Source organism: Nerophis ophidion, linkage group LG19 (assembly GCF_033978795.1).
Source record: "Nerophis ophidion isolate RoL-2023_Sa linkage group LG19, RoL_Noph_v1.0, whole genome shotgun sequence".
Lineage (NCBI taxonomy): Eukaryota > Metazoa > Chordata > Actinopteri > Syngnathiformes > Syngnathidae > Nerophis > Nerophis ophidion.
This window is the reverse complement of record NC_084629.1, coordinates 40,358,235-40,375,321: the sequence shown is the minus strand read 5'-3', so window position 1 is coordinate 40,375,321 and position 17,087 is coordinate 40,358,235. Positions and strand designations below refer to the sequence as shown.

The 17,087-nt window shown below is 39.8% G+C and overlaps 1 protein-coding gene across 1 annotated transcript in view; it reads right to left on the bottom strand.

The window, feature by feature from the left end:
* Positions 1–4,431: 4,431 nt before the first annotated feature.
* pofut2 (protein O-fucosyltransferase 2) overlaps positions 4,432–17,087 on the bottom strand; it is a 29,499-nt gene continuing 16,843 nt past the window's right edge. Inside the window, exons 7-9 of the mRNA XM_061879993.1 lie at positions 12,409–12,589; positions 12,162–12,285; positions 4,432–10,671 (exon numbers count right to left, since the gene is read on the bottom strand). Coding sequence (XP_061735977.1) covers positions 10,518–10,671; positions 12,162–12,285; positions 12,409–12,589 — 459 coding nt within the window. The 3' untranslated portion in view covers positions 4,432–10,517. The remainder of the gene's footprint in view (positions 10,672–12,161; positions 12,286–12,408; positions 12,590–17,087) is intronic.

Genomic DNA, 17,087 nt, shown 5'->3' with positions numbered 1-17,087 from the left:
AGGGGGGGACATAGGAGAAAGAAAAGAAGCGGCAGATCAACTGGTCTAAAAAGGAGGTCTATTTAAAGGCTAGAGTATACAGATGAGTTTTAAGGTGAGACTTAAATGCTTCTACTGAGGTAGCATCTCGAACTGTTACCGGGAGGGCATTCCAGAGTACTGGAGCCCGAACGGAAAACGCTCTATAGCCCGCAGACTTTTTTTGGGCTCTAGGAATCACTAATAAGCCGGAGTCTTTTGAACGCAGATTTCTTGCCGGGACATATGGTACAATACAATCGGCAAGATAGGATGGAGCTAGACCGTGTAGTATTTTATACCTAAGTAGTAAAACCTTAAAGTCACATCTTAAGTGTACAGGAAGCCAGTACAGGTGAGCCAGTATAGGTATATATGTATGTATATATGTATATAAAGGTATGTACAGTATAGGTATATATGTATACATATGTATATAAAGGTGTATACAGTATAGGTATATATGTATGTATAGATGTATATAAAGGTATATACAGTATAGGTATATATGTATGTATATAAAGGTATATATGTATGTATATATGTATATAAAGGTATATACAGTATAGGTATATATGTATATATATATGTATATAAAGGTATATACAGTATAAGTATATATGTATGCATATATGTATATAAAGGTATATACAGTATAGGTATATATGTATATATGTATATAAAGGTATATACAGTACAGGCGTAATATGATCAAACTTTCTTGTTCTTGTCAAAAGTCTAGCAGCCGCATTTTGTACCAACTGTAATCTTTTAATGCTAGACATGGGGAGACCCCAAAATAATACGTTACAGTAATCGAGACGAGACGTAACAAACGCATGGATAATGATCTCGGCGTCTTTAGTGGACAAAATGGAGTGAATTTTAGCGATATTACGGCGTTGAAAGAAGGCCGTTTTAGTAACGCTTTTAATGTGTGACTCAAAGGAGAGAGTTGGGTCGAAGATAATACCCAGATTTTTTACAGAGTCACCTTGTTTTATTATTTGGTTGTCAAATGTTAAAGTTATATTATTAAATAGAGGTCGGTGTCTAGCAGGACCGATAATCAGCATTTCCGTTTTTTTGGCGTTAAGTTGCAAAAAGACTTGTTTCCAATTGGATTTTAAGTTGAGTTTGTAATGTGAGATTTAAAAGACCAGTCCTCCTCACTTAAGCAGGTGTATGTCCTCAACATTTCAAGTGCAACCTTACCAGCAGGTAATGTTTCTGTAGTTTTCCATGTCAAGTGTTTTCTGTTTCAAAAAAAATCAAACTACCTTGGATGTGTTAGCATTTAGCACTGGTCTCAGCTGAGTGCGCTGGCACTGAACAACATCAAAAGCCGACTGCAGGAGCTCAGCGTGAACTTGACATCTGAGCGTGTCACCTGCATGACAATGGAAGGCGGTCTCCGACATGTTTTTACGGAGATAATGTACATGAATGGAAAACATCAACGGACCTAATATGGAACCCTGCGGCGCACCACTTAAGACCACGAGGACCAAGCAAAGTGGACGCATCAGGTTCTATGGTTCCATTTGGTGGAAACACATGTGGGACTATTTTATCCACCCGAGGAAATGGGAAAGTTCCTGCACTGAAAAAAGTATACATTATGTACTTTGACCCCCACCCCCTTAGGACTGAGCACATGATGCATGATGTCATTGTACATGATTAAGTACATAAATACATGACATGATGATGCATGATGTCTTTGTACATGATGCTGTACATAAAAAAATGACATGATGGTGCACAATGTCGTTGTACATGATGCTGTACATAAATACATGACACGATGATGCACGATGTCCTTGTACATGATGCTGTATGTAAATACATGGCATAATTATGTACAATGTCATTGTACATGATGCTGTACATAAATACATGACATGATGATGGATGGTGTCTTTGTACATGATGCTGTATGTAAATACATGGCATAATGATGTACAATGTCATGGTACATGATGCTGTAGATACATGAAATGATGATGCATGATGTAATTGTACATGATACCGTAGATACGAGAAAGGATGATGCATGATGTCATTGTACATTATATTATACATAAATACATGACACAATGATGCATGATGCCCTTGTACATGATAATGTACATAAATACATTACATGATGATGGATGATGTCCTTGTACATGATGCTGTATGTAAATACATGGCATAATTATGTAAAATGTCATTGTACATGATGCTGTAGATACATGAAATGATGATGCGTGATGTAATTGTACATGATACCGTAGATACAAGAAAGGATGATGCATGATGTCATTGTACATTATATTATACATAAATACACGACACAATGATGCATGATGCCCTTGTACATGATAATGTACATAAATACATGGCATGATGATGGATGATGTCTTTGTACATGATGCTATATGTAAATACATGGCATAATTATGTACAATGTCATTGTACATGATGCTGTAGATACATGAAATGATGATGCGTGATGTAATTGTACACGATACCGTAGATACGACAAAGGATGATGCATGATGTCATTGTACATTATATTATACATTAAATACATGACACAATGATGCCCTTGTACATGATAATGTACATAAATACATGACATGATGATGGATGATATCCTTGTACATGATGCTGTATGTAAATACATGGCATAATTATGTACAATATCATTGTACATGATGCTGTAGATACATGAAATGATGATGCATGATGTAATTGTACATGATACCGTAGATACGAGAAATGATGATGCATGATGTCATTGTACATTATACATAAATACATGACATGATGATGCATGATGTCCTTGTACATGATACTGTACATAAATACATGAAATGATGATGCACGATGTAATTGTACATGATGCTGTAGATAAATACATGACATGATGATGTATGACGTAATTGTACATGATACTGAAGATACAAAAAATGATGATGCATGATGTCATTGTACATTATATTGTACATAAATACATGACACAATTATGCATGATGTCATTGTAAATTATATTGTACATAAACACATGACACAATGATGCATAATGTCCTGCTACAAGATACTGTACATAAATACATGACATGATGATGCACGATGTCATCTACAGCATCATGTACAATGTAATTGTACGTGATGCTGTAGATAAATACATGACATGATGATGCATGATGTCATTGTACATGATACTGTAGATACAAGAAATGATGATGCATGATGTCATTGTACATTATATTGTACATAAATACATGACACAAATGCATGATGTCATTGTAAATTATATTGTACATAAATACATGACACAATGATGCATAATGTCCTGCTACATGATACTGTACATAAATACATGACATGATGATGCACGATGTCATGATGATGCACGATCTAATTGTACATGATGCTGTAGATACAAGAAATGATGATGCATGATGTTATTGTACATTATATTGTACAAAAATACATGACACAATGATGCATAATGTCCTTGTACATGATATTGTACATAAATACATGACATGATGATGCATGATGTCATGATGATGCACGATGTAATTGTACATGATGCTGTAGATACAAGAAATGATGATGCATGATGTCATTGTACATTATACTGTACATAAATACATGACACAATGATGCATAATGTCCTGCTACATGATACTGTACATAAATAAATGACATGATGATGCACGATGTCATGATGATGCACGATGTAATTGTACATGATGCTGTAGATACAAGAAATGATGATGCATGTCATTGTACATTATATTGTACAAAAATACATGACACAATGATGTATAATGTCCTTGTACATGATATTGTACATAAATAAATGACATAATGATGCACAATGTCATGATGATGCATGATGTAATTGTACATGATGCTGTAGATAAATACATGACATGATGATGCATGTCATTGTACATGATACTGTAGATACAAGAAATGATGATGCATAATGTCATTGTACATGATACTGTAGATACAAGAAATGATGATGCATAATGTCATTGTACATGATATTGTACATAAATACATGACACAATGATGTCATTGTACATGATACTGTACATAAATACATGACACAATGATGTCATTGTACATGATACTGTACATGGATACATGACACGATGATGTCATTGTACATGATGGTGTACATAAATAGATGACATAATGATGCATGATGTCATTGTACATGATGCTGGAGATATAATTCTTATTCAGATGAGTCACAATGCTGGATGACAACATCAAGAGCAGTGCTGGCTTTTAGCTCTGTAACTAGCGTGCTCGACGGGTTCAATTGATTCCTGATTTTATAAATACTACAAATATTGCAAAAGTGCTCAAGATTAATGACAAAATAATGCAGGAGACAATAAGTCAAATCCAAAACATTTAATTGATGAGTGGAGGAGAGGAATACAAGTAAAAAGCTAATAATACTGGGAGGGAGAAGTAGTGCATGTAGGACCATGTCTGCTACTAACACATGCTACTAGAACTGGACTACAGAGGTAAACAAAAACAGCACTGGAGAGGTAAACAAGTGTCCTTATATGCCGTCAAGTGAAACTGTCCTTTCAATTTGAGTCACAAAGTTCCTAAAAGCAAGTTCTGTAACTTTATTGTACAAACCCCGTTTCCATATGAGTTGGGAAATTGTGTTAGATGTAAATATAAACAGAATACAATGATTTGCAAATCCTTTTCAACCCATATTCAGTTGAATATGCTACAAAGACAACATATTTGATGTTCAAACTCATAAACTTTTTTTTTTTTGCAAACAATAATTAACTTAGAATTTCAGGGCTGCAACACGTGCCAAAGTAGTTGGGAAAGGGCATGTTCACCACTGTGTTACATCACCTTTTCTTTTAACAACACTCAATAAACGTTTGGGAACTGAGGAAACTAATTGTTGAAGCTTTGAAAGTGGAATTCTTTCCCATTCTTGTTTTATGTAGAGCTTCAGTCCTTCAACAGTCCGGGTTTCCGCTGTCGTATTTTATGCTTCACAATGCGCCAAACATTTTCCATGGGAGACATGTCTGGACTGCAGGCGGGCCAGGAAAGTACCCGCACTCTTTTACTATGAAGTCACACTGTTGTAACACCTGGCTTGGCATTGTTTTGCTGCAATAAGCAGGGGCGTCCATGATAATGTTGCTTAGATGACAACATATGTTGCTCCAAAACCTGTATGTACCTTTCAGCATTAATGGTGCCTTCACAGATGTGTAAGTTACCCATGCCTTGGGCACTAATGCACCCCCATACCATCACACATGCTGGATTTTCAACTTTGCACCTATAACAATCCAGATGGTTATTTTCTTCTTTGTTCCAGAGGACAGCACGTCCACAGTTTCCAAATGTAATTTAAAATGTGGACTCGTCAGACCACAGAGCACTTTTCCACTTTGCATCAGTCCATCTTAGATGATCTCAGGCCCAGCGAAGCCGGCGGCATCCCTGGGTGTTGTTGATAAATGGGTTTGGCTTTGCATAGTAGAGTTTTAACTTGCACTTACAGATGTAGCGACCAACTGTAGTTACTGACAGTGGTTTTATGAAGTGTTACTGAGCCCATGTGGTGATATCATTTACACACTGATGTCGGTTTTTGATGCAGTACCGCCTGAGGGATCAAAGGTCCGTAATATCATCGCTTACGTGCAGTGATTTCTCCAGATTCTTTGCACCTTTTGATGATTTTTACAGACCGTAGATGGTAAAATCCCTAAATTCCTTCCAATAGCTCGTTGAGAAATGTTGTTCTAAAACTGTTCCACACTTTGCTTACAAAGTGGTGACCCTCACCCCATCCTTGTTTGTGAATTACTTAACATTTCATGGAAGCTGCTTTTATAGCCAATCATGGCACCCACCTGTTCCCAATTAGCCTGCACACCTGTGGGATGTTCCAAATAAGTGTTTGATGAGCATTCCTCAACTTTATCAGTATTTATTGCCACCTTTCCCAACTTCTTAGTCACGTGTTGCTGGCATCAAATTCTAAAGTTAATGATTATTTGCAACAAAAAAAAAAAGTTTCAGTTTGAACATCAAATATGTTGTCTTTGTAGCATATTCAACTGAATATGGCTTGAAAAGGATTTGCAAATCATTGTATTCTGTTTATATTTACATCTAACACAATTTCCCAACTCATACGGAAACGGGGTTTGTAAAAGAAATGTCTATCCTTCACAATCAGACAACACCACGTCTTATGCATTCTAACTCCTAAATGAAAGCTAGAAAGAGTCAGCAAATGGAGGTAACGCCTTCCCAAAAAAACTCTCAACATTTGATAATACTGTACATATGTAATGCAGTAACTAACAAGTAATATATACATGATGTAAGTACATATAGCATGTAGTAACTAGCATGTAATATATACACGATGTAGGTATATATGTAGTATCTGGTAACATTCATAATAACATGTAATATATACATGATGTAAGTATATATGTAGTATCTAGGAACATTCATAATAACATGTAATATATACATGATGTAAGTATATGTGTAGTATCTAGTAACATTTATAAAAACAAGTATATATGTAGTATCTAGTAACATTCATAATAACATGTAATATATACATGATGTAAGTATATATGTAGTATCTAGTAATATTCATAATAACATGTAATATATACATGATGTAAGTATATATGTCATGTAGTAACATTCATAATAACATGTAATATACATGATGTAAGTATATATGTAGTATCTAGTAACATTCATAATAACATGTAATATATACATGATGTAAGTATATATGTAGTATCTAGTAACATTCATATTAACATGTAATATATACATGATGTAAGTATATATGTAGTATCTAGTAACATTTATAATAACATGTAATAGATACATGAAGTAAGTATATATGTAGTATCTAGTAACATTCATAATAACATGTAATATATACATGATGTAAGTATATATGTAGTATCTATTAACATTTATAATAACATGTAATACTACATGACATGTATACTTACATCACGTATATAACATTCATAATAACATGTACTATATACATGATGTAAGTATATATGTAGTATCTAGTAACATTTATAATAACATGTAATATATACATGATGTAAGTATATATGTAGTATCTAGTAACATTTATAATAACATGTAATAGATACATGATGTAAGTATATATGTAGTATCTAGTAACATTCATAATAACATGTAATATATACATGATGTAAGTATATATGTAGTATCTATTAACATTTATAACATGTAATACTACATGACATGTATACTTACATCACGTATATAACATTCATAATAACATGTACTATATACATGATGTAAGTATATATGTAGTATCTAGTAACATTTATAATAACATGTAATATATACATGATGTAAGTATATATGTCATGTAGTAACATTCATAATAACATGTAATATATACGTGATGTAAGTATATATGTAGTATCTAGTAACAATCATAATAACATGTAATATATACATGATGTAAGTATATATGTAGTATTTAGTAACATTCATAATAACATGTAATATATACGTGATGTAAGTATATATGTCATGTAGTAACATTCATAATAACATGTAATATATACATTATGTAAGTATATATGTAGTATCTAGTAACATTCATAATAACATGTAATATATATGTGATGTAAGTATATATGTCATGTAGTAACTAAAATGTAATATTTAAGTATTTTATTCTTTCTAAACATACTGTGGTGTATTAATTGCACAGACGCATCACAACAACAACAACAACAACAACAATAACAAGAAGAAGATTACTAATCATGGCAGACTTGAAGAGAGACAACAAAGACTACTTTGATGATCTAGAAACTTCTACTTTTGAGCCTGAACATAAGGAGGAAACAAAACACTAAGCATCATGTAGCAGTATTGCTAAGTGCTAAACAAGATATACAAACATAATAAAACAATCACTTACTGCACAATGTCTGCTCTCACTAGGATAAAGACTGATGGCATGTTTACATCTTCCCCTTTACATCACCAAGTAGTCATAATCCTCACAAATGTTTAAAAAAAAAAGGGTTTTTTGTTGTTTTTCTGGCCATCTCCTAACTTGAGCGTGGCCAGATCCTTGTAGTTGTCTGAGCTCCACACAAGGATGTGGGACTCCTCAGTAGCACATCAATATTCATGTCACCACATGTACATGGAGAATTGTTGCTGCTTTTTACATGTTTTTAGAGGACTTTATGGGCACAATGAAAATTAGCTGCATTGTTCGCCACCTCCTATTTGCCATATTTCACGACATACAATGCATAAAGACAGCAAACCTTGTGTATTATTATTATTATTATTATGATTATTCTAAAAGGTCCTTAAGGGGCAACCTGCAATAGTGAAATGTTTGAGTGCCATTAAGATGACTATAATAAATACTAAGAAGAAGAAGTAGACAAGTAGTATGACATGACAAACAGGTTTGACAGCTAGGAGAGGGCGGGGCCGGGGAGGTGGGCGTGGCCATTGTTTGGTTGGCGGCAACAAGGACTAGAACCAGTGATCCTCAAACTGTAGTACTGGCTCCATCTAGTGGTATGCCAAAGAATCACTTCATTGAATAATGCTACTGTTCACACTATGTGCAATGTGACAGTGGTACTTAATGAATACTTAGGTTTACTATACTCATCCTCCTTATACTCAGGCTCAAAAATAGAAGTTTCTGGATCATTATTTATCTCAAAGTAGTCTTTGTTTTCTCTCATCAAGTCTGCCATGATTAGTAGTCTGGTTGTTGAAGGGAAAGTAAACGTTATGATGATCAAAAATACGAAAATATTACATGTTATTATGAATGTTACTACTGACATTTATACTTACATCATGTATATATTACATGTTATTATGAATGTTACTAGATACTACATATATACTTACATCATGTATATATTACATGTTATTATGAATGTTACTACATGACATATATACTTACATCATGTATATTACATGTTATTATGAATGTTACTAGATACTACATATATACTTACATCATGTATATTACATGTTATTATGAATGTTACTACATGACATATATACTTACATCATGTATATATTACATGTTATTATGAATGTTACTAGATACTACATATACCCTTACATCATGTATATATTACATGTTATTATGAATGTTACTACATGACATATATACTTACATCATGTATATATTACATGTTATTATAAATGTTACTAGATACTACATATATACTTACATCATGTATATATTACATGTTATTATGAATGTTGCTACATGACATATATACTTACATCATGTATATATTACATGTTATTATAAATGTTACTAGATACTACATATATACTTACATCATGTATATATTACAAGTTATTATGAATGTTACTACATGACATATATACTTACATCATGTATATATTACGTTATTATAAATGTTACTAGATACTACATATATACTTACATCATGTATATATTACATGTTATTATGAATGTTACTACATGACATATATACTTACATCATGTATATATTACATGTTATTATGAATGTTACTAGATACTACATATACACTTACATCATGTATATATTACATGTTATCATGAATGTTACTACATGACATATATACTTACATCATGTATATATTACATGTTATCATGAATGTTACTACATGACATATATACTTACATCATGTATATATTACATGTTATTATGAATGTTACTAGATACTACATATATACTTACATCATGTATATATTACATGTTATTATGAATGTTACTAGATACTACATATATACTTACATCAAGTATATTATATATGTTATTATGAATGTTACTACATGACATATATACTTACATCATGAATATATTACATGTTATGAATGTTACTACATGACATATATACTTACATCATGAATATATTACATGTTATGAATGTTACTACATGACATATGTTAAGTTAAAGTACCAATGATTTTCACACACACACTAGGTGTGGTGAAATATGTACATACAGCATGTATATAAAACAATGATGGATGTTTCTAGAGGCGTAAAGGGGTGACACTCATTGGCTCTATTATTAGCTGACTCTTGGTAGCCTTTATTTATGAGTGAGAATGCCTAAAAAAGGAAAAGAATGTGTGTTGGTCTTATACTATTCTTGTGAAGGATAGACAACATTGAAAGAAAGGTGTAGCAGTTCCCTTATCAGGAGTCTGGCGTAGGGGGGCCTAGAATGTGGGGCTATGTACTGTGTTTGGTGACTTCAAAAAAGAAGTAATTAGAGGTTTGGCACCTGATTGCAAAACTCCTAACACTTGAGAAAGTTTCCCACCTTGTAACTATGAAGAGTGGTAGTGGCATACCTTGGAGTAACACTGTTGCTGGCACTTGTGTGTATGAAGAGAATGCAAAGTGACGTCAGTAAACTATCTTCCAGTGAGTGGGCTGCTCACACTCCTCCTCTGCGTCCCCGCACAAACGATTGTACGTGGTTTTGGGATTAAAACCCAGGATTTCTCGCTCTTCGTGGATCCGGAAGGAGAAAGTGGACACGGACGTTCCCACGAAGAATCTGCATGAAGCAATAGAAAGAGAGAAAAGATGACATGTGACTGTGATCCTCAGCCAAAGTCAACATTCTAGGTGTGCGGTGTGCAATATGTCACTTTGTGCAACATCACATGGAAATAAGGATGTGATCCTTTGTTCATTTTGAAATTCAACACCTTCCAAAGCCGTGAATCCAGAATTGATGAATGATAAGTCTGCTTTAGTAGAGCGGGTCGTGATATCAACTAAAGCTATTTGATTGTTCCTGAGTTCTTTGGGTGGCACGGGCTCACCGAGGGTAAGTGGCAAATAATCCATACCTCACTAGACAGTAAAAAAAATACAATTTGCTGTCCGATTTACTTTACTTTTATTTTTCCTATATTTTTTTATTGGACTTCTTTTTTTTTTTAATACTAATTTTAGAACAGTATAGAATCATAGGATTGGTCTTGAACCGGGTAAGAAGCTACTTAACCAACAGGAAGCAATACATGCACTACATCCTTGCATAGACTACACCCAGACTACTGTCCTTACCTTGCATAGACTACACCCAGACTACTGTCTTTACCTTGCATAGACTACATCCAGACTACTGTCCTTACCTTGCATAGACTACACCCAGACTACTGTCCTTACCTTGCATAGACTACATCCAGACTACTGTCCTTACCTTGCATAGACTACATCCAGACTACTGTCCTTACCTTGCATAGACTACATCCAGACTACTGTCCTTACCTTGCATAGACTACACCCAGACTACTGTCCTTACCTTGCATAGACTACATCCAGACTACTGTCCTTACCTTGCATTGACTACACCCATACTACAGTCCTTACCTTGCATAGACTACATCCAGACTACCATCCTTATCTTGCATAGACTACATCCAGACTACTATCCTTATCTTGCATAGACTACATCCAGACTACTGTCCTTACCTGGCATAGACTACATCCAGACTACTGTCCTTACCTTGCATAGACTACATCCAGACTACTGTCCTTACCTTGCATAGACTACATCCAGACTACTGTCTTTACCTTGCATTGACTACACCTAGACTACTGTCCTTACCTTGCATTGACTACACCCAGACTACTGTCCTTACCTTGTATAGACTACATCCAGACTACTGTCCTTACCTTGCATTGACTACACCCAGACTACTGTCCTTACCTTGCATAGACTACTGTCCTTACCTTGCATAGACTACACCCAGACTACTGTCCTTACCTTGCATAGACTACATCCAGACTACTGTCCTTACCTTGCATAGACTACATCTAGACCACTGTCCTTACCTTGCATAGACTACATCCAGACTACTGTCCTTACCTTGCATAGACTACACCCAGACTACTGTCCTTACCTTGCATAGACTACATCTAGACTACTGTCCTTACCTTGCATAGACCAATCTAGACTACTGTCCTTACCTTGCATAGACCAATCTAGACTACTGTCCTTACCTTGCATAGACCAATCTAGACTACTGTCCTTACCTTGCATGGGCACAAATCCACTGATCAATGATGGCCACTCCTCCATCTTTAAAGAGCTCCAGATCCTCCTTGGAAGCTTCAAATCTGACCATCTCAGGCATCATCTTCTTCATCTCCTTCATTTCTGCAGAGATTACATGAGTGAGCGTCTGTTTTCTGCCAAATGTGGAATTCCCAGTGGTTTCATTTGAAATTCTTAGAGTAAGTCTATAGGATACAAAGTCCAAATGTTCTGCCATGTCCTCACCTTCCTCGTCTGCGTCCGTCGCCACAAACACTTTGTCCAACTTGTGCTTCTTCATAAGGCTTCGGATGCTCTTGACTGCCCCCTTCAGGCTGGGTACGTCCTCTCTGTGGCCCCAAATGAAATCCTTTCGCCGCAAGTGGACTCCGAGATAGGGGCCGCCTTTGGCAGTGCCCAGCTTAGCCTATCAGGGGCAATGGTGGAAATCAGACTGAAGGACAGGCAGGCACCAATTTGTGGCCCCCGGTTATTCCGTCACTACCACACACTTTGTTCGGGCGAGCATGACTTCTGCTAAGTTAACAGTATGAAAGTTTGATAACTATTTTGAATGAAACAATTCATCATTTCTGGCCCTTGGACAACTTCAATTGAAGAACTCTGTTCTAAGGCTTTTTTTTTTTAAAACATGACCTCAGTGAATATTTGGTTTGGTCCAGGCATTGATGTGTTTCTTTATGTGTAGGTACTTGGTATATGTAGTACACAGTCCAGTGGAAATACACCAAATTATTGGGGGACAGAAACCTTGAATTTTCACAATTGTTTGTAAAGACCGTTTGAGTTAGTCTCTTTTCTGTTCCAACATGACTGAGTCCTGGTGCGCAAGGCCGGGTCAACAAGGGCATGCTTGAAAGAACTTGAAAGACCCCAATGAATTAAACTAAAACCAAGACACTTCTCAGGGTATTCAATTCATCGCAACTGGACTGTTTGGTTTGTCTTTGAAGACGTTTGGACTCTCATCCGAGTAGACTTCATCACTTCATGATCATAGACTTAAATGTCTTGGACTTAGGTTGGTCACATCCGGTCTTGGACTTAGGTGGGCCACAGCCGGTCTTGGACTTAGGTGGGCCACAGCCGGTCTTGGACTTAGGTGGGCCACAGCCGGTCTTGGACTTAGGTGGGCCACAGCCGGTCTTGGACTTAGGTGGGCCACAGCCGGTCTTGGACTTAGGTGGGCCACAGCCGGTCTTGGACTTAGGTGGGCCACAGCCGGTCTTGGACTTAGGTGGGCCACAGCCAGTCTTGGACTTAGGTGGGCCACAGCCAGTCTTGGACTTAGGTGGGCCACAGCCAGTCTTGGACTTAGGTGGGCCACAGCCAGTCTTGGACTTAGGTGGGCCACAGCCAGTCTTGGACTTAGGTGGGCCACAGCCAGTCTTGGACTTAGGTGGGCCACAGCCAGTCTTGGACTTAGGTGGGCCACAGCCAGTCTTGGACTTAGGTGGGCCACAGCCAGTCTTGGACTTAGGTGGGCCACAGCCAGTCTTGGACTTAGGTGGGCCACAGCCAGTCTTGGACTTAGGTGGGCCACAGCCAGTCTTGGACTTAGGTGGGCCACAGCCAGTCTTGGACTTAGGTGGGCCACAGCCAGTCTTGGACTTAGGTGGGCCACAGCCAGTCTTGGACTTAGGTGGGCCACAGCCAGTCTTGGACTTAGGTGGGCCACAGCCAGTCTTGGACTTAGGTGGGCCACAGCCAGTCTTGGACTTAGGTGGGCCACAGCCAGTCTTGGACTTAGGTGGGCCACAGCCAGTCTTGGACTTAGGTGGGCCACAGCCAGTCTTGGACTTAGGTGGGCCACAGCCAGTCTTGGACTTAGGTGGGCCACAGCCAGTCTTGGACTTAGGTGGGCCACAGCCAGTCTTGGACTTAGGTGGGCCACAGCCAGTCTTGGACTTAGGTGGGCCACAGCCAGTCTTGGACTTAGGTGGGCCACAGCCAGTCTTGGACTTAGGTGGGCCACAGCCAGTCTTGGACTTAGGTGGGCCACAGCCAGTCTTGGACTTAGGTGGGCCACAGCCAGTCTTGGACTTAGGTGGGCCACAGCCAGTCTTGGACTTAGGTGGGCCACAGCCAGTCTTGGACTTAGGTGGGCCACAGCCAGTCTTGGACTTAGGTGGGCCACAGCCAGTCTTGGACTTAGGTGGGCCACAGCCAGTCTTGGACTTAGGTGGGCCACAGCCAGTCTTGGACTTAGGTGGGCCACAGCCAGTCTTGGACTTAGGTGGGCCACAGCCAGTCTTGGACTTAGGTGGGCCACAGCCAGTCTTGGACTTAGGTGGGCCACAGCCAGTCTTGGACTTAGGTGGGCCACAGCCAGTCTTGGACTTAGGTGGGCCACAGCCAGTCTTGGACTTAGGTGGGCCACAGCCAGTCTTGGACTTAGGTGGGCCACAGCCAGTCTTGGACTTAGGTGGGCCACAGCCAGTCTTGGACTTAGGTGGGCCACAGCCAGTCTTGGACTTAGGTGGGCCACAGCCAGTCTTGGACTTAGGTGGGCCACAGCCAGTCTTGGACTTAGGTGGGCCACAGCCAGTCTTGGACTTAGGTGGGCCACAGCCAGTCTTGGACTTAGGTGGGCCACAGCCAGTCTTGGACTTAGGTGGGCCACAGCCAGTCTTGGACTTAGGTGGGCCACAGCCAGTCTTGGACTTAGGTGGGCCACAGCCAGTCTTGGACTTAGGTGGGCCACAGCCAGTCTTGGACTTAGGTGGGCCACAGCCAGTCTTGGACTTAGGTGGGCCACAGCCAGTCTTGGACTTAGGTGGGCCACAGCCAGTCTTGGACTTAGGTGGGCCACAGCCAGTCTTGGACTTAGGTGGGCCACAGCCAGTCTTGGACTTAGGTGGGCCACAGCCAGTCTTGGACTTAGGTGGGCCACAGCCAGTCTTGGACTTAGGTGGGCCACAGCCAGTCTTGGACTTAGGTGGGCCACAGCCAGTCTTGGACTTAGGTGGGCCACAGCCAGTCTTGGACTTAGGTGGGCCACAGCCAGTCTTGGACTTAGGTGGGCCACAGCCAGTCTTGGACTTAGGTGGGCCACAGCCAGTCTTGGACTTAGGTGGGCCACAGCCAGTCTTGGACTTAGGTGGGCCACAGCCAGTCTTGGACTTAGGTGGGCCACAGCCAGTCTTGGACTTAGGTGGGCCACAGCCAGTCTTGGACTTAGGTGGGCCACAGCCAGTCTTGGACTTAGGTGGGCCACAGCCAGTCTTGGACTTAGGTGGGCCACAGCCAGTCTTGGACTTAGGTGGGCCACAGCCAGTCTTGGACTTAGGTGGGCCACAGCCAGTCTTGGACTTAGGTGGGCCACAGCCAGTCTTGGACTTAGGTGGGCCACAGCCAGTCTTGGACTTAGGTGGGCCACAGCCAGTCTTGGACTTAGGTGGGCCACAGCCAGTCTTGGACTTAGGTTGGCCACAGCCAGTCTTGGACTTAGGTTGGCCACAGCCAGTCTTGGACTTAGGTTGGCCACAGCCAGTCTTGGACTTAGGTTGGCCACAGCCAGTCTTGGACTTAGGTTGGCCACAGCCAGTCTTGGACTTAGGTTGGCCACAGCCAGTCTTGGACTTAGGTTGGCCACAGCCAGTCTTGGACTTAGGTTGGCCACAGCCAGTCTTGGACTTAGGTTGGCCACAGCCAGTCTTGGACTTAGGTTGGCCACAGCCAGTCTTGGACTTAGGTTGGCCACAGCCAGTCTTGGACTTAGGTTGGCCACAGCCAGTCTTGGACTTAGGTTGGCCACAGCCAGTCTTGGACTTAGGTTGGCCACAGCCAGTCTTGGACTTAGGTTGGCCACAGCCAGTCTTGGACTTAGGTTGGCCACAGCCAGTCTTGGACTTAGGTTGGCCACAGCCAGTCTTGGACTTAGGTTGGCCACAGCCAGTCTTGGACTTAGGTTGGCCACAGCCAGTCTTGGACTTAGGTTGGCCACAGCCAGTCTTGGACTTAGGTTGGCCACAGCCAGTCTTGGACTTAGGTTGGCCACAGCCAGTCTTGGACTTAGGTTGGCCACAGCCAGTCTTGGACTTAGGTTGGCCACAGCCAGTCTTGGACTTAGGTTGGCCACAGCCAGTCTTGGACTTAGGTTGGCCACAGCCAGTCTTGGACTTAGGTTGGCCACAGCCAGTCTTGGACTTAGGTTGGCCACAGCCAGTCTTGGACTTAGGTTGGCCACAGCCAGTCTTGGACTTAGGTTGGCCACATCCAGTCTTGGACTTAGGTTGGCCACATCCAGTCTTGGACTTAGATTGGCCACATCCAGTCTTGGACTTAGATTGGCCACATCCAGTCTTGGACTTAGATTGGCCACATCCAGTCTTGGACTTAGATTGGTCACATCCAGTCTTGGACTTAGATTGGCCACATCCAGTCTTGGACTTAGATTGGTCACATCCAGTCTTGGACTTAGATTGGTCACATCCAGTCTTGGACTTAGATTGGTCACATCCAGTCTTGGACTTAGATTGGTCACATCCAGTCTTGGACTTAGATTGGTCACATCCAGTCTTGGACTTAGATTGGTCACATCCAGTCTTGGACTTAGATTGGTGACATCCAGTCTTGGACTTAGATTGGCCACATACAGTCTTGGATTTAGATTGGTCACATACGGTCTTGGACTTAGATTGGTCACATACAGTCTTAGACTTAGATTGGCCACACCCGGTCTTAGAATTAGATTGGTCACATTCAGTCTTAGATTGGTCACATCCAGTCTTAGATAGGCCACCTCCAATCTTGGACTTAGATTGGTCATATCCAGTCTTAGACTTAGTCTGGTCACACCCAGTCTTAGATTTAGATTGGTCACATTTAGTCTTAGATTGGTCACATCCAGTCATAGATTGGTTACATCCAGTCATAGATTGGTTACATCCAGTTTTAGACTT